General features: G+C 47.8%; 3 protein-coding genes across 5 annotated transcripts in view; 1 reads left to right on the forward strand and 2 right to left on the reverse strand.

The window, feature by feature from the left end:
• Positions 1–2,703: 2,703 nt before the first annotated feature.
• ISCA2 (iron-sulfur cluster assembly 2) lies at positions 2,704–5,210 on the reverse strand. The gene is made up of 4 exons (XM_077267429.1): positions 5,103–5,210; positions 4,471–4,570; positions 4,186–4,301; positions 2,704–2,958 (listed from the first exon to the last, which is right to left on the reverse strand). The coding sequence occupies exons 1-4, from the start codon at positions 5,150–5,152 to the stop codon at positions 2,784–2,786; spliced, it is 441 nt and encodes a 146-aa protein (XP_077123544.1). The 5' UTR covers positions 5,153–5,210; the 3' UTR covers positions 2,704–2,783.
• A 7-nt stretch (positions 5,211–5,217) lies between these two features.
• On the forward strand, positions 5,218–10,572 carry NPC2 (NPC intracellular cholesterol transporter 2). Of its 2 annotated transcripts, none has more exons than XM_077267427.1 (5): positions 5,218–5,277; positions 9,710–9,805; positions 9,881–9,988; positions 10,074–10,246; positions 10,322–10,572. In XM_077267427.1, the coding sequence occupies exons 2-5, from the start codon at positions 9,718–9,720 to the stop codon at positions 10,409–10,411; spliced, it is 459 nt and encodes a 152-aa protein (XP_077123542.1). In that variant the 5' UTR covers positions 5,218–5,277; positions 9,710–9,717; the 3' UTR covers positions 10,412–10,572. The 2 variants fall into 2 exon arrangements, with proteins under 2 accessions (XP_077123542.1, XP_077123543.1); XM_077267428.1 differs by having other exon boundaries at positions 5,224–5,277; positions 9,713–9,805.
• The window catches only part of AREL1 (apoptosis resistant E3 ubiquitin protein ligase 1), a 40,180-nt gene continuing 29,185 nt past the window's right edge, over positions 10,499–21,493 (reverse strand). For both annotated transcript variants that reach the window (XM_077267423.1, XM_077267424.1), the window contains exons 18-19: positions 18,643–18,818; positions 10,499–11,100 (exon numbers count right to left, since the gene is read on the reverse strand). In XM_077267423.1, the coding sequence (XP_077123538.1) occupies positions 10,998–11,100; positions 18,643–18,818 (279 nt within the window). In that variant the 3' untranslated portion in view covers positions 10,499–10,997. The remainder of the gene's footprint in view (positions 11,101–18,642; positions 18,819–21,493) is intronic.

The raw sequence follows: 21,493 nt of genomic DNA on the forward strand, positions 1-21,493 counted from the left end.
TAAACGGTGCCAATAACCTTTCAGTGACCTTAAAGGGTATGCTCCATGTTTATTTTATTTAATTTGGATTTAATCATTTACGCTTTATACCTATTCCTGTACTACTGATACCCAGTGTCTTTTTCTTGGATGTTGCCAGCCTAGATGCATCTTCATATCTGCACCCATATCAACCTGGATAGACTGGCTCTCTTATATTTTGTAAATATCTTGTATATTTGTATATGAAACATTCTGATTGTATATATTGTTTTATATTTTTTCCAGCGACTATGTGATAAAGGCCGGAGTTCGGCCGAAACGTCAAAATACTGTCGCTTCATCCACCACCGTAAATAAAATTTATTCACTTGAAAGCATACTTATCTATTGAGTGCAGTGATTCTATATCTATTAGAGACTACGATCTGGCATCCTTTATATAATATAGCCCGGTCTCTTGACACGATATTGGTGACCTCTCATGTGGTCCCCCTGCTCTCCACTACAGAGGCTTAGACCATATGATATTGGTCCTTTTATATGTATTTTTGGGTTATCAATTTTTCCATTCCGCTTACTAATACCTCCATGTTATATTATAAGCTTCAATATGATGGATCTTCCTATATCCTCTGCTATAATAATCAGTTTCCGGTTTTACTAGCTTTTCCAGTATATTTTTCCAATGGTTGTGTATTTATTTGTTTTTTGAGCCCCAATTCTAATGTCCTCCTTTTCTCCATAGAACCGATTGTATTGATGTTGTTGGGGTCTTCATCTTCTCGCTACCACCCCTCCCTCCGAAGCTAGCACCTTTGGACTGCTCCACCTCCACACGCTGTTCTATAGATTCACCATCTGACAAGCTGCACTGCTGTAATAATCATCACAGCACTTGGACGTCACAAGCACCTCCTTCTTCCAGGAACCTCCCATCACATACCGTCCTCCTACACTGTGGTACGCAGACCACAGCACAGCTGACACGCACGGCCATTTTACTTCCGGCAGCGCCATCTCTGGCTTCACTGTGCGCCCCTCGGTTGCCAAGCGACAGAGTCCCGGCACCGCCCCCTGTCCATTTAAGGCGCGCACTTTCACTACACACCAGACTAGCGGGGATACCGCGTCTGGACACAAGCACAGCACAAATCAGCGTAAATAATACTATTGTCCCTGGCATTTTTCCACTTACAGATCGCCACTGGCTGCGTCTTCTGAGCGTGTATACCTAATGGTATACTATAGATATTTTTATTTTCCTTCATCCACAGTCCATTCTGTGTGCCTAAAACCTATCTGCGCTATACCAGGTATGCTGTCTCCCCAACCCCCCCTCCCTGTTTACCTCTCCCTCACAACACGTTCATACGTACCTATGCCATTGTAATTTCCTTTATATTACCACAGACGCAGACTATGCTGTGCCTTATATGACACTACAGTCATTTTTCTACTTTTGCATCATAGTACGGTATGTTCCACCCTTATGTTTTTTGTCTCACGCCCCCATGCTTGATATCCGGCGGTCTCACTCAGCCTGACACTTGTCTATTCCAGTTCTTTATCTAGATGACCTAAGTATTTCTTGTCATGGATGTGACATCTTGCATCTTGTAACTTTGTGGTTCTTCGAACTATGTATATATTTTCTTTACACATTATGTTTTTTCTTTTTGTCTCTTTTTATATATATTTGTAAATAGTGTTTTCTTTTATGCTCACGTTTGTAGTAACTGATGAAGGTCCAGATATAGGACTGAAACTTTTTGGCTACTACGATTAAAATCTCACAAGCATTAAGTTGAGTGCCAGGTTCTTTCTTTGAGTATCACAAGGTCTGGGAACCTACCTGGGCACCACTAGTAGTAGTGCACACGGCCTTATCCTTCAGATGTCATTATAGTGACCCCATATCTCCTGTGTGAGCGGATGTCATTATAGTCCCCCCATATCTCCTGTGTGAGCGGATGTCATTATAGTGACCCCATATCTCCTGTGTGACCGGATGTCATTATAGTGACCCCATATCTCCTGTGTGAGCGGATGTCATTATAGTCCCCCCATATCTCCTGTGTGAGCGGATGTCATTATAGTGACCCCATATCTCCTGTGTGAGCGGATGTCATTATAGTGCCCCCATATCTCCTGTGTGAGCGGATGTCATTATAGTCCCCCCATATCTCCTGTGTGGCCGGATATCATTATAGTGACCCCATATCTCCTGTGTGACCGAATGTCATTATAGTGCCCCCATATCTCCTGTGTGGCCGGATATCATTATAGCCCCCCCATATCTTCTGTGTGACTGGATGTCATTATAGTGCCCCCATATCTCCTGTGTGACCGGATGTCATTATAGTGACCCCATATCTCCTGTGTGAGCGGATGTCATTATAGTCCCCCCATATCTCCTGTGTGAGCGGATGTCATTATAGTCCCCCCATATCTCCTGTGTGGCCGGATATCATTATAGTGACCCCATATCTCCTGTGTGGCCGGATATCATTATAGTGACCCCATATCTCCTGTGTGGCCGGATATCATTATAGTGACCCCATATCTCCTGTGTGACCGAATGTCATTATAGTGCCCCCATATCTCCTGTGTGACCGGATGTCATTATAGTCCCCTCATATCTCCTGTCTGACCAGATGTCATTATAGTCCCCCCCACCATATCTCCTGTGTGACCAGAGAGGATTTCATAGAGCTGGACTCATTGTAGTTATCACACAGATTTATTTACAGAGCAATGTAAGGGGGATTCGCTACGTGGACAGAGAGGTATAGTACACGTCATCACAACTTAAGGGAGAAAGAGGTTCCGCAGGAGCAGCCATGCGCAGCCTGAGGGTTGTGTGAAAGCTGGAAGGAACTTCTGATCAACTCCTCACAATATTCGATGGTGCTTCCTCGGATCAGTTGCAGACTGTGCACATCAACCACCACGTGCGCCCCGTCCTCCCCAAACACCCTGCGGGTGAGAGAGAGACAGCGTGAACCCAACTCCACCTGTGATTCTTTAAAAGTCTCCACATCTACTGAATCATCCAAAATATCTGCAACTGAAGTCACCGAAAGATCCATGCGGTGCCGCCCCACAGAGATCCGCACGCTTCTACCCAACAAAGATGCACGCACTGCTGCCCCACACAGATCCGTGCGCTGCTACCCAGCAGTGATTCACACGCTTCTACTCAACAGAGATCAATGCACTGACGCTTCGCAGAGATCCAGGCGCTAGGATTCTTCTACATGACTAAATACAAGGATGGTAAAGGGTGTGTAGACTTTTTATATCTACTGTATTTTATGATCATCCCGGCTTCTTCTTTACTTACTACTCATCAACTCTCCCCCTCCTCCACACGTCATGTTTCCCCTCCTGCCACTCTCCCTGATTGTATCCTATACTACTTCATTCTCTCAACTCCACTCCATTCCTCCTACCTCTGCTCATCCTCTCCTTCTCCCTTCATTGGCTTGTGGCCCTCTCATTGTCTTCAGCACCCACTCCATTTCTTCTCTCAAGCTTGACCTCCCTTCCCCCTCTGCTCATCCTATTTACCCCCTCCGCTCATCCCCCTATTTTCTCCCCCCCACCTCCACTTGTCCTCCTCTCTCCCCCTCAACTCGTCCTCTTCCTCCCATTTTCTCCCCACATCCCCCTCCACTCATATATACCCCCCTCCGCTTGTCCTCTCTTCCTATTCCCCCCTCCGCTCAACCTATTTACCCCATCCATTCATCCTCTCTCCCCCTCCGCTCATTCTATTTACCCCCTCCACTCGTCCTCCCTTCCCTGCTCATCCTCCCTTCCCCGCTCATCCTCCCTTCCCCCTATCCCTCCGGTCTTCTCCCTTCCTCCTATCCCCCCCCCCCTGTCTTCTCCCTTCCTCCTATCCCCCCCCCCCGTCTTCTCCCTTCCTCCTATCCCCCCCCCTGTCTTCTCCCTTCCTCCTATCCCCCCCCCCCCGGTCTTCTCCCTTCCTCCTATCCCCCCCCCCGGTCTTCTCCCTTCCTCCTATCCCCCCCCCCCCGGTCTTCTCCCTTCCTCCTATCCCCCCCCCCCCCCCGGTCTTCTCCCTTCCTCCTATCCCCCCCCCCTTTGTTATGTTACCACATTGCTTCATGATTTTCACTTCTGCTTTTATGTCCTGAGCCCTGTTCTGCATTTCACCATTTCTCGGCGGCCCCTCACCTGTCCTCGTCTGTCACACATGTGTCCAGAGAGAATTTGTACTGAAATCCCGAGCAGCCGCCGCTGTCCACCTGAAGCCTCAGGAACTCGGGGCCACTGGTCACTTGCCGCAGTCTCTGCAATACAGATGTGACGCCACGTCACTACACAAGATGTCACCTGCTTTATATGGCGAGATATAGAGATCAGCTGGCACTAGGGGATGGCGCCATTCACACCTGGGTTTCATGTGGGGGTGTGAACAAGGCGCCACCCTCCAGGAGCCACAGGTGGGACGGCTCTTACTCGCACACAGCTCTCCGCCAGGTAAACGCCGCCATCCGCTGCCGCGTCAGATGCGCCCCGCACAGGCCGGCCGAATGCTGCCCACAAGGGATGGAGGCTCCTGCAGAAGACAACGGGCCAATTAGAGCAAACCCCCAGCTGTGGCCCCAAGGACAACATGGCACTGAGGGAACAGGAGCTCGTCTCGAATGTCCCCCATACACAAGTGGCCAATGGGGGAAGGGGATAAGCTGCTACCTCTGTCCGGACACCACGAGACCCCTCTGTCCTCTACCTTCCTCAGCCCTCCTCCTCCTCACAAGACCCCTCCGCCTTACAAGACCCCTTCGTCCTCCTCCGTCTTCCCTTCCTCCTGTACCCCAGCTCCTCCGGGCTATCGTGGTGGTCGGGGACCTGGGATCCACTGTGCAACCGAGAGCAAAGGGGGAGGTTTAGGCCTCAGTTGGTCGCGGGTTAGTGTCGCATTGCTGACTACTTGTTCTGTCTGCACCGGACTGGGTACTGCCGCTCTTGTCTCCGCATGTCACACATAAGTAACGACTCAGCAGCAGTGAGAGGACGCAACAGTTGGTGACATGGAGGGAGGCGGAGGAGTACAGGGACTCCAGGGAGGAGCCCCGGGCACCGCTCACCTCCGCCGCGGCCTCAGCAGCACCGAACACACTGCACGAGCTGCCGCCATAGCGCTACAGACACGCCCCCGGGCATCCGCCTCTCTGATTGGAGAACTAACAACATCACGTGACGTCACCTTGGCAATGCGGAAGGGCGGAACAGTCACGAGAAGTCACAAGACCCTTAGCTGAGGTAAGATTCGGAGGATCGGTCGGACGGGTCTGCTGGGGGAGACGAGAGGACGGAGGGGGTCTGCTGGGGGAGAGGGGGGGACGGAGAGGTCTGTTGGGGGAGAGGGGGGGGACTGAGAGGTCTGTTGGGGGAGAGGGGGGGGGACTGAGAGGTCTGTTGGGGGAGAGGGGGGGGGACTGAGAGGTCTGTTGGGGGAGAGGGGGGGACGGAGAGGTCTGTTGGGGGAGAGGGGGGACGGAGAGGTCTGTTGGGGGAGAGGGGGGGGACGGAGAGGTCTGTTGGGGGAGAGAGGGGACGGAGAGGTCTAGGGGAGTGAGAGGGGGTAAGTAGGGTCTGCGGGGAGAGAGGGGGTCGGGGGGTCTGTAGTTTGTGCAGCAGCAGTTTAAAGAACTCGGGCTGCATAAATAAGAGATACTGGGGACAGAGATGATGGGAGTGATACTCTCTGTGTAAGGCCGGTGTCCCACTTGCAAGTGCAATGCGAGAAACTCACGCATCAATATCTGGCACTGCCGCAGGCGGTTCGGACCGGAGCGTTCAGCTGCATAGAAATACTGAACGCGCTGGTGGCAGTGCTGGGTATTGATGCGAGAGACTCGTGCGAGTTTCTCATATTGCAGTTGCAAGTTTGACCCCGGCCTCAGGCTGCTGTCATCTCCCGCAGTTCGGGGCCTTTCCTTTCTATATAGTGATATGGAGACAAAGGAAGAAGGGCACGCATCCCCTCTGTGATCCTCCGTCAGGGTGAATGACTAGAGGAATAGGTGTCCTCTCTCCTGGGAGTGATGGACTTTATAGTGAACACCATGAAGAGCGTAAAGTGACCAACGGCCGCCCAATACGGGGGCAAATGCACCACGTTTCTACTCTCACATCAGGGTCCTTCAGCCACGTGGACACTTTCATGTGCTATAGAAACACAACAAATGCAACAGCAGCTAAACTAAAAGTGCGCAGATTTTATACAAGGAAACGATGACTGTCATGTGAAAAGGATCCCCAAAAAATGCTAATTAGGGATTTAAATACTTGTTATATTCAAAGAATATTCCTGTGTACTCTTTAAATAAAATCTTGCAAGTTTTTGTTGGTATCAGGGTTTTGCAATGCTCTCTGATTACACAGCAAAAAAACTGTTGACGGATTCCCTTTGCAAGCTGAAAAGAATCTGCTGGTGATGAGAAACTAGACTACTTAAAGGGAACCTACCTTCGGATACGCGTGTCCTATCCCGTGGCTGTATCATCTCAATGCTGTGGGTGCCAGTTACTGAGCCGCGCACAGACGAGTCCCCGGTGGCTTTTCCTGCCCTGGATTGACAGGTCTCTGCCTATACGTGCACAGAGGCATGGAGAAGCCGCCCAGGACCCTCCTTTTCCACTAGTCTGCAGCACGGCTCGGTCTTATACTTTTCCAGTGAGAATTGTGTAATTGTAGCAGCTGATATGGAATCTAATAGCCGGTGTCTGTGGTGCCCGATATATGGAGAATTATTTCATCAGTCCAGGTTTGTCTAGCATTACATGGACTTGTCACACCTCCAGATTTCTGCCAGTACTTGTTGATATCAGTGGAGTATTTGTTGTCCCTTGATGTAAGATTCTTCATCTTTTCAGTGTTCATTCAGGTATATATACAGTGCCTACAAGTAGTATTCAACCCCCTGCAGATTTAGCAGGTTTAATAAGATGCAAATAAGTTAGAGCCTTCAAACTTCAAACAAGAGCAGGATTTATTATCAGATGCATAAATCTTACAAACCAAAAAGTTTTGTTGCTCAGTTAAATTTTTATAAATTTTAAACATAAAAGTGTGGGTCAATTATTATTCAACCCCTAGGTTTAATATTTTGTGGAATAACCTTTGTTTGCAATTACAGCTAATAATCGTCTTTTATAAGACCTGATCAGGCCGGCACAGGTCTCTGGAGTTATCTTGGCCCACTCCTCCATGCAGATCTTCTCCAAGTTATCTAGGTTCTTTGGGTGTCTCATGTGGACTTTAATCTTGAGCTCCTTCCACAAGTTTTCAATTGGGTTAAGGTCAGGAGACTGACTAGGCCACTGCAACACCTTGATTTTTTTGCCTCTTGAACCAGGCCTTGGTTTTCTTGGCTGTGTGCTTTGGGTCGTTGTCTTGTTGGAAGATGAAATGACGACCCATCTTAAGATCCTTGATGGAGGAGCGGAGGTTCTTGGCCAAAATCTCCAGGTAGTCCGTGCTATCCATCTTCCCATGGATGCGGACCAGATGGCCAGGCCCCTTGGCTGAGAAACAGCCCCACAGCATGATGCTGCCACCACCATGCTTGACTGTAGGGATGGTATTCTTGGGGTCGTATGCAGTGCCATCCAGTCTCCAAACGTCACGTGTGTGGTTGGCACCAAAGATCTCGATCTTGGTCTCATCAGACCAGAGAACCTTGAACCAGTCAGTCTCAGAGTCCTCCAAGTGATCATGAGCAAACTGTAGACGAGCCTTGACATGACGCTTTGAAAGTAAGGGTACCTTACGGGCTCGTCTGGAACGGAGACCATTGCGGTGGAGTACGTTACTTATGGTATTGACTGAAACCAATGTCCCCACTGCCATGAGATCTTCCCGGAGCTCCTTCCTTGTTGTCCTTGGGTTAGCCTTGACTCTTCGGACAAGCCTGGCCTCGGCACGGGAGGAAACTTTCAAAGGCTGTCCAGGCCGTGGAAGGCTAACAGTAGTTCCATAAGCCTTTCACTTCCGGATGATGCTCCCAATAGTGGAGACAGGTAGGCCCAACTCCTTGGAAAGGGTTTTGTACCCCTTGCCAGCCTTGTGACCCTCCACGATCTTGTCTCTGATGGCCTTGGAATGCTCCTTTGTTTTTCCCTACCCGTGCCCTCCGCTCCGCTAATGACCTCAGGTTAGCATCCTCAATAATCAGAACCTCCCACTCCCGTCTCCAAGACTTTACACGTGCTGCGCCGATTCTTTGGAATGCACTACCTAGGTTAATACGATTAATCCCCAATCCCCACAGTTTTAAGCGTGCCTTAAAAACGCATTTGTTCAGACTGGCCTACCGCCTCAACGCATTAACCTAACTATCCCTGTGTGGCCTATTAAAAATAGAAAAAAAAAACAAAACACATCAGGTTCCTTGCATCGTGTTCTCATACACTTTATGCAGTTAATAGCCCTCTGTGTCTGTACTGCTACATACTTAGGCTGTTAACTGGTTCATGCAGCTTTACATGAACACCCGAGCCTTACACTATGGCTGGTCCAAATAACTAAAGCAATTGTTACCATCCACCTCTCGTGTCTCCCCTTTTCCTCATAGTTTGTAAGCTTGCGAGCAGGGCCCTCATTCCTCCTGGTATCTATTTTGAACTGTGATTTCTGTTATGCTGTTATGTCTATTGTGTGTACAAGTCCCCTCTATAAGTTGTAAAGCGCTGCGGAATATGTTGGCGTTATATAAATAAAAATTATTATTATTATTTCCCATGTTGACCATGTTTGAGTGCTGTTCACAAGTTTGGGGAGGGTCTTAAATAGTCAGAAAAGGCTGGAAAAAGACATAATTAATCCAAACATGTGAAGCTCATTGTTCTTTGTGCCTGAACTACTTCTTAATACTTTAGGGGAACCAAACAGAATTCTGGGGGGTTGAATAATAAATGACCCTCTGAAAAAACGTTTCCCAATTTAAAAAAAAAAATAATCAAAGAAATAACATTTTTTTTTTGCTGCAGTGCATTTCACACTTCCAGGCTGATCTACAGTCCAAATGTCACAATGCCAAGTTAATTCCAAATGTGTAAACCTGCTAAATCTGCAGGGGGTTGAATACTACTTGTAGGCACTGTAGTTTTCAGATGGGGCTACATCAGCGGTTTCTGTCCACGGCGCTGGTGGCTCTTCATTACCTTTGCTTTGTCCACAGTTAGGGTATGTCTCCACGTTCAGGATTGCATCAGGATTTGGTCAGGATTTTCCATCAGTATTTGTAAGCCAAAACCAGGAGTGGAACAATCAGAGGAAAAGTATAATAGAAGCATATGCACCACTTCTGCATTTATCACCCACTCCTGGTTTTGGCTTACAAATACTGATGGAAAATCCTGACCAAATCCTGATGCAATCCTGAACGTGGAGACATACCCTTAGGATTATTTTTTGAATATGAGCTTTTTATCTCCTAAATAGTAATGTTTTGGGATTATTTTTATGTTGTATTTCTTTCCATGTATAAATTAATCCATGCCGTCTTGGTGGTTTTGCGCCGTTTGAGTTTCTGCATTTTATTCCACATACCTGAAGAAGGACCCTGATGTGACAGTCGAAACACGTTGCAATAATCTGCAGTAGAGTTAGCTGTACCTCCCCGATAGCGGAGCATTTCTACATAGTCGGTAAGGAACGTTTCGCTTCACTCTGTGCTTCCTCTTGGCAGCAGGAATCATGTTGCTGGGTCATCCGGCTGAGTTGCTGCTGCTGCTGCTCTTCGTCCCTATTGTGTTCAATGAACCTCTTGTGTACAAAGACTGTGGTGAGTAAATGGGAGTGGGGGATGGGTTGCTCATGATATGGGTTCAGGATCTTACCTGGTATCTCCTTCCTGTAGGCTGCGATAAGGGGAAACTGATAAGTGTGGATGTGTCTCCATGTCCTAAGCAGCCATGTCCCCTGGTGAGGGGCAGTAGCTACAGTATTAATGTGACCTTCATAAGCGGTAAGTTTAGAATCTGTTTTCTCACTCTGCCCCCCCATATCCTTCCACTTCTGTCAGCAGTTGATTGTTGGTCTGTTGTGCACAGATGAGGTGACCCCAAGCTGCAGCGCGATCGTCCATGGCATCATAGAAGGGTTGCCCGTGCCATTCCCACTCCCAGAGTCAGATGGGTGTAAAAGTGGCATTGCCTGCCCTCTTCAGAATGGTGTCACCTACACGTATCTCACCAAGATGGACATCAAACCTATGTACCCAAAGGTAAGTAGGGGGTGCCAGGCGAGCAGAACACCCCCACACACTCTGCAGGCACTCACCTGCCCTATTTATCTGCAGATGAAATTGGTGGTGAAGTGGGAACTGCATGACGCCGACTCCAAGAACCTGTTCTGCTGGCTGATCCCGGTGGAGATCACAGACGGCTGAGTCTCTGCCCCGCATCCCACCCGACCCTCTCTAACCCATGCTGCTGACTGCCATGCAGTTTTAACACAAACAAGAAATTGAAATGTCTTTCTAATTTTGTAATAAAACTTTATTTTCCTGTGTGATCCTACGAGTGCCACAATAAAGCGTTAGCTTCTTGAGCAAGTCTTGTGCCTCATTCATTAGACATGGAGAAGTGGCCCACAGTCGCTGGTGTCACGATCGGTAATATATGAACCCAAAGAGAGATGGGACTGCTGGGGTAACCCCTCACAGTGGAGCAGAAGCCCTCACACCATGGGTGCTGTTTTCAGATAATGACAGGTGAATGACTGCTGGGTCACACACCACCCCATCACTGTACAGGACCTCAGCTATCTACTTCAGGACTATTGTCACCATGCCAATGTAATGAGAGTAGCTGCACACAAGCCCCAGCCAGGAGGACCACTACTGCCCTCATCCAGCAGGGAGCCAGCCCCCAAGCCACTGCACTGTCCTGAAAGTTTCCAGTTGAGTTAACATTGGTTCCAGCTTGTCCTCCTGAGCAGCCCGATAACTGAACTGTAGAAATTCACAGGCAGCATCACACCATCCCGAAACCCTCACAGCCCTCACTGATGGCGAGCTTCAGCAGCCGATGCATCTCCTCATAGGAGTCGTATGTGGGCAAACACAGCTGGTTAAAACTGCAAAGAGAAATCAGCATTATACAAGGGTCACCTGGACATTTGCATCACCGAGCGAGCATACTGACTCCAGCGTCTACATGTTGTACAAGGGCCAACATCAATGATTATTCTGTTTTTGTGAAAAAGCATATTTTGCCAAAGCAAAGAGAAATTTTTTGGGCGAGCCTGTGGCCACAAGTGACAAGAAGGCCAGTGTCCTCCAGTCCAGAAGAGAAGAGGTCATACACCCAGGATACCTCAAAACAGATGTAGAACCAGAAATGTCCAAAATGAAAGCTAATGGTTTTATTTAATGTGCTTCAAAGTAAAGATGACTTCTTCCTCGGGACAAAACCACATGTATACCTGGTATACATGTGGTTGTGTCCTGAGGAAGTCATCTGAACTTCGAAATGCGTTAAATAAAAACACCATCTTTCATTTTGGATATATCTGGTTCTACATCTTACTCGGCAGCGCGGATTACATCCACAAATCTTATTGTATCCGATACGGTCATTTGCTGACCTGTGGATCTGCTGCAGCTGATATCTCCATTAAGATCTATACGCCATGCTAATAGATCTATCAGGTTAGTATAATCTATCAATTTTTTATCCATCGGATAAGACCCTATGTGCGCTGATCTCTCTTACAGTTTCCTCCTTACCCAGGATACCTCAGGACACATGGCAGGGACATGACATAATAGCAGCTCATTGATGTACGTGGTATTCTCACGCAGTTCTGGGACGGCAGCTACAAATCTACATGCCATCAATACGCTGCAGCTTATGAACAATCTAAAGTCTGTTTTAGCTCCCATCTAATCCCTCTCCTGTCCAGATTCAGCTCTGTCACATTATAACAACTTATATAGCCAACTAACATGGTAACAATCATTCAGCTATCTGTACCTATAGGGACTTAGGCTACGTTCACATTTGCGGTCAGCGCCGCAGCGTCGCCGCATGCGTCATGCGCCCCTATATTTAACATGGGGGCGCATGGACATGCGTTGTGCTGCGTTTTGCGCCGCATGGCCGCAAGCGTTGGACGCAAGAAACGCATCAAGTTGCATTTTTTTTTGCGTCCAACTTTCGGCCAAAAAGGACGCATGCGGCGCAAAACGCAGCGTTTTAGCGTGCGTTTTGCCGCGTTTTTGTTTGCGTTGTGCGCTGCGGCGCCGACGCTGCGGCGCACAACGCAAATGTGAACGTAGCCTTAGAGACCCATCATCAAATTCATCATAGCAACCCAAAAAAAAAGGATGACATAAGGTCAGACCAAATACCATAACCAACACACTTTATTAACAATTATTAAAACAAGTGTACAGGAGGTGATACACAAATTGGCGACATATATGAGGACATTGTAAGAATAGCAGGAGGCACGTACACAGGAATGTAAGTCCACAAAAAATTAAATAACTACCACTACTAGTATCAATAGCTTAATTAATCCCATAGGGTGTCATCACCAAATATGAAAAAAATGCAGAAATAATAACAAAAAAATTAGCAAAATGAAACAAATGCACAGAGTGATGCACAGCGGTAGGGGATAAAATCTGCATGCGGAGGCCAGGAAAAATCCCTATAAACCACAATCATAGAATCACCTTAGGCATAGCCATAAACACCAATTAGATGTAGATTCAATATCGGGCCAGTGATAAAGACCAGCATTAGTCAAGCCATAATCCAATAGAAAATGCTGCAGAATTTACCCACCGCAAAGTAGACTGTCAATCCTGGGGACGCGCCTCCGCCCCAACGCGCGTTTCGGAAAACACCCTGATGAAGGTTGTGTTTTCCGAAACGCGCGTTGGGGCGGAGGCGCGTTCCCAGGATTGACAGTCTACTTTGCGGTGGGTAAATTCTGCAGCATTTTCTATTGGATTATGGCCTGACTAATGCTGGTCTTGATCACTGGCCCGATATTGAATCTACATCTAATTGGTGTTTATGGCTATGCCTAAGGTGATTCTATGATTGTGGTTTATAGGGATTTTTCCTGGCCTCCGCATGCAGATTTTATCCCCTACCACTGTGCATCACTCTGTGCATTAGTTTCATTTTTTCATTTTGCTAATTTTTTTGTTATTATTTCTGCATTTTTTTCATATTTGGTGATGACACCCTATGGGATTAATTAAGCTATTGATACTAGTAGTGGTAGTTACTTAATTTTTTGTGGACTTACATTCCTGTGTACGTGCCTCCTGCTATTCTTACAATGTCCTCATATATGTCGCCAATTTGTTTATCACCTCCTGTACACTTGTTTTAATGTTAATAAAGTGTTTTGGTTATGGTATTTGGTCTGACCTTATGTCATCCTTTTTTTGGGTTGCTCTGTCACATTATAGTAAGACATTGCCGAATACCCTGGATGACGCTGCACGCAGAACAACCCGGCACAGATGATATAAAGCCAGACATATGTTTTCTGAAGGTAGCGGGCGTAAGTGGAGAAAATCATGTTCAGAAGAAGACTTCACACACTACAAGTTCAAGCTTGAACTTGTAACTCTATCTGGTAAAAACAAAAGGGACTTTGCATCCTCATCACGTCACTGTCCAATTATCCCAAACGACTCTTCGAAACTTTACACTAGCACCTGAGCCCAAATGTATAAACCTTGATCACCAACCTCAGCACTGATGATCTGGCCACTTAAAAGTGTATTTCCTAGAAAAAGAAATCCCAATATCCACATAATCACCTCAGACCCTGGATCCCCTTCCCTCCCACAACTCAAGCTCACTTTGAACCTGTTACAGAAGTTACCCAAGTGCTCGCTTCTTCTCACCCTACAACCTTCACCAGTGACCCTATTCCCTCACATCTGTCCCTCTCCACCTAACTAAAATATTCAATTTCTCTCTTCCAGTATCTTTCCCTCTTCATTCAAATACACCATCATAACCCCTTTACTTAAAAAAACTCCTCTGGACCACAACTGCTCTGCTAACTACAGAGCCGTCACTAATCGCCCTTCATTTCTAAACCAAAATGCTTGGTCCACACCAGACTGATCTCTCAGATAATGCTCTGCTTCACCCGGTACAATCTGGTTTCCGCTCTTTACACTCTACAGATACTGCCCTCACTAAAGTGTCTAATGATCTAATAACAGCTAAATCTAATAGTCACTGCTGATTCTCTTGGATCTCTCCGCAGCATAAGACCCAGCGGATGACCAGCTCCTCCTCACTATGCTCTGCTGTATCCACCTCAAGAACACCGCTCTCTACTGGTTATCTTCCTACCTTTCTGATAACTCTTTTCACTGTATCTTTTGGTGGCTCTTATGCCTTTGATTTTCCCCATACTTTCAAGGGTTCAGTCTTAGCTCACCTCCTCTTACTGTTGGGACTCCTCAGTTTTCAGTCCTAGATCCCCTTTTACTGTCGGGGTTCCTCACTGTTCAGTCCTAGGTCACTTCCTCTTACTGTTGGGACTCCTCAGGGTTCAGTACTCGCTCCCCTCTTACTGTTGGGGCTCATCAGGTTTCAATCATAGGTCCCCTCTTATGTTTGGGGGTATCTCAGGGTTTAATCCTAGAATACTGCTTTTTACTGTTTAGGCCCCCGCCTCTTCATTTTATACACCACCCCTATTGGACAAACAATTGTAGATTTGGTTTCCCGCACCATCTCTATGCTCATGACACCAGGCCTGCATTACTATAAAACACCAGTGATTGCTCACTGTCTCTAACATCATGTCCTCCCTTTATCTGAAACCAAATCTCTCCAAAACTGAACTTCTCGTATTTCTTCGTCTACTATCCTACCTAAAACCGATATTACAATCCCCTTGAGTGGTTAAACCATAACTGCAGCAGCACTTTCGCTGTCTCAGGGTTATATTTGACAAATAACTTTCCATTATTCCCTATATCTTATCACTTATGTCACCTGCATCTTAAAAACATTTCCAGAATCTAACCTTTTGTCACCTTTGAAACTGAAAAAATCTGTTGCTCTTTTTCATTCTTGTCTGGACCACTGCAACTCTAAATGATCGGTCTTCTTCTAACCAACCTTTCTCCTCTGCAATCTTTCTTCAATGCGGCAGCCAGGATCATGTTCTTGTACGGCCTCTACACCAACGGCTCCACCCTGTCCCTATCATTGCACTGGTTACCCATTCATGACAGAATCTAATCTAATCACTCTCCCCCACAAAGCTCTCTACAGTGCTTCACCGCCCTTCATCTCCTCCTCACCTGTCTATCACCTACCCATCCTCTCCACAATACTGCACCACCATACATCGATCTCCCCCTCACCTATGTCTAACACCCTACCCGCCCTCTCCACAGTGCTGCACCATCGAACATCATCTCATCTCTGTCTACCACCAACCCATCCTCTCTACTGTGCTGCACCACACAAAATTCATCATCTGTCTACCACCCTACTCGTCCTCTCCACAGTGCTGCACCGCACTACTCGTCCTCTCCACAGTGCTGCACGGCCATACGTCTCATCTCTGTCTACCACCCTTCTCGTCCTCTCCACAGTGCTGTAACACCCTACATCTCCTCCTCATCTGTCTACCAACTACCTGTTCTCTCTAGTGCTGCACCACCTTACATCTCCTCCTTATCGGTCTATCACCTACCCATCCTCTCAACAGTGCTGCACCACAATACTTATCTGTCTACCACTGTACCTGTCCTCTCCACAGTGCCGCACCGTCCTACTTCTCCCCCTCATCTGTTTACTACCTACCCGTCCTCTCCACATTGATGCAACATCCTACATCTCTTCTTCATCTCTGTCTACCACCCTACTCGTCTTCTCCAGTGCTGCACCACCCTACATTAATCATCATCTGTCTACCACACTGCTCATCCTCTCCAAAGTGCTGCATCACCCTATATCTCCTCATCTGTCACCTACCTGCCCTCTCCACAGTGCTGCACCGCCCTACATCTGCTCCTCATCTCTGTCTACCACCCTACTCATCTGCTCCAAAGTGCTGCACCACCCCACATTAATCATCTGTCTACCACACTACTCATCCTCTTCACAGTACTGCACCATCCTACATCTCTTGCTCATCTGTCTTCTACCTACCCGTCCTCTCCAGTGCTGCACCATCCTACATATCCTCATTTCAGTCTACCACCCTACCAGTCCTCTCCACAATGCTGCACTGCCCTACGATTCCTCCTCATCTATCTACCACCCTACCTATCCTCTCCACAGCCCTATATCTCCTGATTGTCTACCATCCTTCCTGTCCTTTCCACAGTGCTGCACCACCCCATATCTTGTTCTCCACCCTGCCCCTCCTCTCGTGTTACAAAATTCCACATTTCCTCCACATCTGTCTATCACATATCCAAACCCTCCACAGTGCTGCACCGCCCTACATCTCCTCATCTCTGTCTACCACCCTACCTGTCCTCTCCACAGTGCTGCACCACCCTACATCTCATCTGTCTACTACCCATCCTCTCCACAGTGCAGCACCATCCTATATCTCCTCATCTGTCACCAACCTGTGCTCTCCAGTGCTGCACCACTCTACATCTCCTCATGTCTACTACCTACCTATGCTCTTCACTGTGCTGCACCACCTTGCATATTCTAATCTGTCTACCACCTACCCATCCTCTCCAGAGCTGCACCACCATACATCTCCAACTCATTTCAGTCTACCACCCTACCTGTCCTCTCCACAATGCTGCACCACTTTAGAATTCCTCCTCATCTACCACCCAACCTATTCAGTGCTGCACCACCCTATATCTCATATGTCTACCACCCTACCTGTCCTCTCCAGTGCTGCACAGCCCTAGATCTCCTCCTCATCTGTCTACCACCCTACTACCGTCTACTCCAGTGCTGAACCGCCCTACATCTCCTCATCCATCAACAACCCTATCTTCTCCGCAGTACTGCACTGCTCTACATCTCATCTCTGTCTACCAACCTACCTGTCCACTCCACAGTGCTGCACAACCATACATCTCATCTATCTACAACCTTACCTATCCTCTCCACAGTGCTGCACCACCCTACATCTCATGTATCTAGCACCCTAGCCCTCCTCTCCACAGCAGTGTACCACCCTGCATCTCCTTATCTCTTCTAACCTACCTGTCCTTATCACAGCACTGCAACACCCTGCAACTCCTCATCTATCTACCACCATACCCGTCCTCTCCACAGTGCTGCACTGCCCTGCATCTCATCTCTTCTAACTTACCTGTCCTTACAACAGCACTGCACCACCCTGCATCTCCTCCTCATCTATCTACAACCTTACCTATCCTCTCCACAGTGCTGCACAACCCTACACCTTCTCATTTATTTACAATCCTACCTATCCTCTCCACAGTGAGCACCATCCTACATCTCCTCCTCTTCTATCACCCCACCCATCCTCTCCCCGCAGTGCTGCACCACCATGCATCTCCTCCTTATCTACCACCCTACCCATCCTCCTGCATCTCCTCATCTATCTACCACCCTACCCGCCCTCTCCACTGTGCTACACCACCCTACATCTCCTCCTCATTTATCTACCACCTACCTGTCCTCTCCACAGTGCTGCACCATCCTACATCTACCACCCTACCCTCCCTTTCCACAGTGCTGCACCATCCTACATCTCCTCCTCATCTATCGACCACTCTACCCATGCTCTCCTTTCTGTAACTGATCTAAATCCTTCTCCAATACTTCTCTGGTGCTGTGCCAGTTTTCTGGAATACGCTAGTCTGGACAATATGATTAATACCTAGCCCCCAAATTTTTAAGCAAGCCCTAAAATCACATGTGATTAGGCAGGTCTATCACCTTCACCGTTCTAACTCTTCCCTGTTCTCTATTTCTAAACTTTCCTCAGACTCTGTCCTTTCTAACTCATCTGTGTCCACATCCTCCATGCACCCATTAGAACTTGGTGACTGCACTTAGACAGATCCTGGCTGGTGACGTATCTTACAGCTGAAATGCTTTATTTATTAGAATGATGGCCGGGCCGTACAAGACAAGCTTGATACCCATCATGTCCCCCTATTTCCTCATGGATGTAGATTACGAGTAACAGGACCTTCAGTACTCCTGTAACTAGTAAACTGTGTTCCTCTATAATGTCTGATATTATCTGTACTTGTCCCACATATTGTACATCTATGCGGAATATGTTGCCACTATAGAAATGAAATTAGTATTATTATTAGCAGAGCAAAGCCCCAAACCGGTGACAGCGGTGGCAGAACCTTGGCCAGGCGACCGAGCGGCGGCGGCAGCAGACCAACGGGCTGCGGCAGCAGAGCCCTCGCTAGGCGACCGAGGGTGGTGGCAGCAGAGCCCAAGCGACTGAGGGGTGGTGGCAGCACACCCCAGGCCATGCGACCAAGGGATGAAGGCAGCAAAGCCCAAGCCAGGCAACCGAGGGTGACGGCAGCAGAGCCCAGGCAAGGCGATCGAGGGGCGACAGCAGCAGAGCCTTGGCCAGGTGACCTTGTAACCAAACAGCCTGAAAGAAGCAGCTCCACAACTGAAAGCTCCGACATGTGGCATTTACCAGGTGTGTGCGGTGGGCAACGTGCCATGAGCAGGGGCTCCAATGATCTGGAAGCTTGGACACAGAGATGCGAATCCCCCGGGAGGCAGCTGAGAGCAGCCGGTTGTGAACTGCAGCAGACGAGCCAATTCCTCCTGAGTGAAGCTGTAGACGACAGCCCAGAACCATGTCATGACCTACAGGGACCGACAAGATGACAAAGGTGAGAAGGACATTGGAAATACTGAGCGCAGCAATACTGCCAAGGGCCTGGAGTGAGGTGAAGCATTCTGTACAGAGAGAAAAGGAGAGGTAAGAGGGGCATTACATACAGAGAGGAGAGGTAAGAGCAGCATCGTATACAGAGAGGACAAGTAAGAGAGGCATCGTATACAGAGAAGAGAGGTAAGATAAGAGGGGCATCATATACGGAGAGGAGAGGTAAGAGGGGCATCGTATACAGAGAGGAGAGGTAAGAGTGGCATCATATACAGAGAGGAGAGGTAAGAGGGGCATCGTATACAGAGAGGAGAGGTAAGAGCAGCATCGTATACATAGAGGAGAGGTAAGAACGGCATCGTATACAGAGAGGAGAGGTAAGAGTGGCATCATATACAGAGAGGAGAGGTAAGAGGCATCGTATACAGAAAGGAGAGGTAAGAGCAGGCATCGTATACAGAGAGGAGAGGTAAGAGGGGAATCATATATGGAGAGGAGAGGTAAGAGCAGCATCATATACAGAGAGGAGAGGTAAGAGTGGCATCATATACAGAAAGGAGAGGTAAGAGGGGCATCGTATACAGAGAGGAGAGGTAAGAGCAGCATCGTATACAGAGAGGAGAGGTAAGAGTGGCATCATATACAGAGAGGAGAGGTAAGAGTGGCATCATATACAGAGAGGAGAGGTAAGAGGGGCATCGTATACAGAGAGGAGAGGTAAGAGGGGCATCGTATACAGAGAGGAGAGGTAAGAGTGGCATCATATACAGAGAGGACAAGTAAGAGAGGCATCGTATACAGAGAGGAGAGGTAAGAGGGGCATCGTATACGGAGAGGAGAGGTAAGAGGGGAATCATATACAGAGAGCAGAGGTAAGAGCGGCATTATATACAGAGGAGAGGTAAGAATGGAATCGTATACAGAGAGGAGAGGTAAGAGGGGAATCATATACGTAGAGAAGAGGTAAGAGAGGCATCGTATACAGAGAGGAGAGGTAAGAGAGGCATCGTATACAGAGAGGAGAGGTAAGAGAGGCATCGTATACAGAGAGGAGAGGTAAGATGCATCGTATACAGAGAGGGGAGGTAAGAGTGGCATCATATACAGAAAGGAGAGGTGAGGTAAGAGCGGCATTGTATACAGAGAGGAGAGGCATCATATATGGAGAGGAGAGGTAAGAGCATCATATACAGAGAGCAGAGGAGAGGTAAGAGCGGCATCATATACAGAGAGGACAAGTAAGAGGCATCGTATACAGAGAAGAGAGGTAAGATAAGAGGGGAATCATATACGGAGAGGAGAGGTAAGAGGGGCATCGTATACAGAGAGGAGAGGTAAGAGGCATCGTATATAGAGAGGAGAGGTAAGAGCGGGCATCGTATACAGAGAGGAGAGGTAAGAGCGGCATCATATACAGATAGGATAGGTAAGGGTGGCATCGCATACAGAGAGGAGAGGTAAGAGCAACATCATACAGAGAGGAGAGGTAAGAGCGACATCATATACAGAGAGGATAGGTGAGGTAAGAGCGGCATTATATACAGAAAGGAGAGGAGAGGTAAGAGCAGCATCATATACAGAGAGGAGAGGTAAGAGGGGCATCATATACAGAGAGGAGAGGTAAGAGGGGCATCATATACAGAGAGGAGAGGAGAGGTAAGAGCAGGATCATATACAGAGAGGAGAGGCAAGAGCGGCATTATATACAGAGAGGAGAGGTAAGAGCAGCATCATATACAGAGAGGAGAGGTAAGAGGGGCATCATATACAGAGAGGAGAGGTAAGAGGGGCATCATATACAGAGAGGAGAGGTAAGAGGGGCATCATATACAGAGAGGAGAGGAGAGGTAAGAGCAGGATCATATACAGAGAGGAGAGGCAAGAGCGGCATTATATACAGAGAGGAGAGGTAAGAGCAGCATCATATACAGAGAGGAGAGGTAAGAGTGGCATCATATACAGAGAGGAGATGTAAGAGGGGCATCATATACAGAGAGGAGAGGTAAGAGCAGCATCATATACAGAGAGGAGAGGCAAGAGCGGCATTATATACAGAGAGGAGAGGTAAGAGGCATCGTATACAGAAAGGAGAGGTAAGAGCAGGCATCGTATACAGAGAGGAGAGGTAAGAGGGGAATCATATATGGAGAGGAGAGGCATAAGCAGCATCATATACAGAGAGGAGAGTAAGAGCAGCATCATATACAGAAAAGAGAGGAGAAGTAAGAGCGGCATTATACACAAAGAGGAGAGGTAAGAGTGGCCTTATCTAAGAGAAAAGTAATGTGGAGCGAAAGTTGTCAACGGGATGTGACTGGGGAGCGGGTAATCATTATTGGGGTTTACGAAGTTTGAGAGGTATTAGAAAGCACATTCAGGACAATGAATGAAGCTTCGCCACGTTCATTAGAGGAAGGCACAGAATTTTGGACTGGAATAGAAGTGCTCCCATGTGCTGGCAGAACCATTGACTGGAGGAGCTGATCTCCTGTGTGTTAGCAGAACTATGGACTGGGGGAGCAGATCTCCCGTGTGTTATCAGAACTATAGACTGGGAGAGCAGATCTCGCGTGTTTTCAGAACTATGGACCAGAGGAGCAGATCTCCCGTGTGTTATCAGAATTATGGACTGGGGGAGCAGATCTCCCGTGTG

This window comes from Ranitomeya variabilis, chromosome 1 (genome assembly GCF_051348905.1).
Source record: "Ranitomeya variabilis isolate aRanVar5 chromosome 1, aRanVar5.hap1, whole genome shotgun sequence".
Lineage (NCBI taxonomy): Eukaryota > Metazoa > Chordata > Amphibia > Anura > Dendrobatidae > Ranitomeya > Ranitomeya variabilis.

Bases quoted from the DNA above. Each gene is read 5' to 3' on its own strand.
- NPC2 (XM_077267427.1), top strand. From the start codon at position 9,718: ATGTTGCTGGGTCATCCGGCTGAGTTGCTGCTGCTGCTGCTCTTCGTC. The intron at 9,806-9,880 runs GTGAGTAAATGG...TCCTTCCTGTAG, and splicing joins TCTTGTGTACAAAGACTGTG to GCTGCGATAAGGGGAAACTG. The intron at 10,247-10,321 runs GTAAGTAGGGGG...ATTTATCTGCAG, and splicing joins TCAAACCTATGTACCCAAAG to ATGAAATTGGTGGTGAAGTG.
- ISCA2 (XM_077267429.1), bottom strand. From the start codon at position 5,152: ATGGCGGCAGCTCGTGCAGTGTGTTCGGTGCTGCTGAGGCCGCGGCGG. The intron at 4,571-5,102 runs GTGAGCGGTGCC...TGTCTTCTGCAG, and splicing joins CTGCTGAGGCCGCGGCGGAG to GAGCCTCCATCCCTTGTGGG. The intron at 2,959-4,185 runs GTGAGGGGCCGC...TCTCACCCGCAG, and splicing joins TGTGTGACAGACGAGGACAG to GGTGTTTGGGGAGGACGGGG.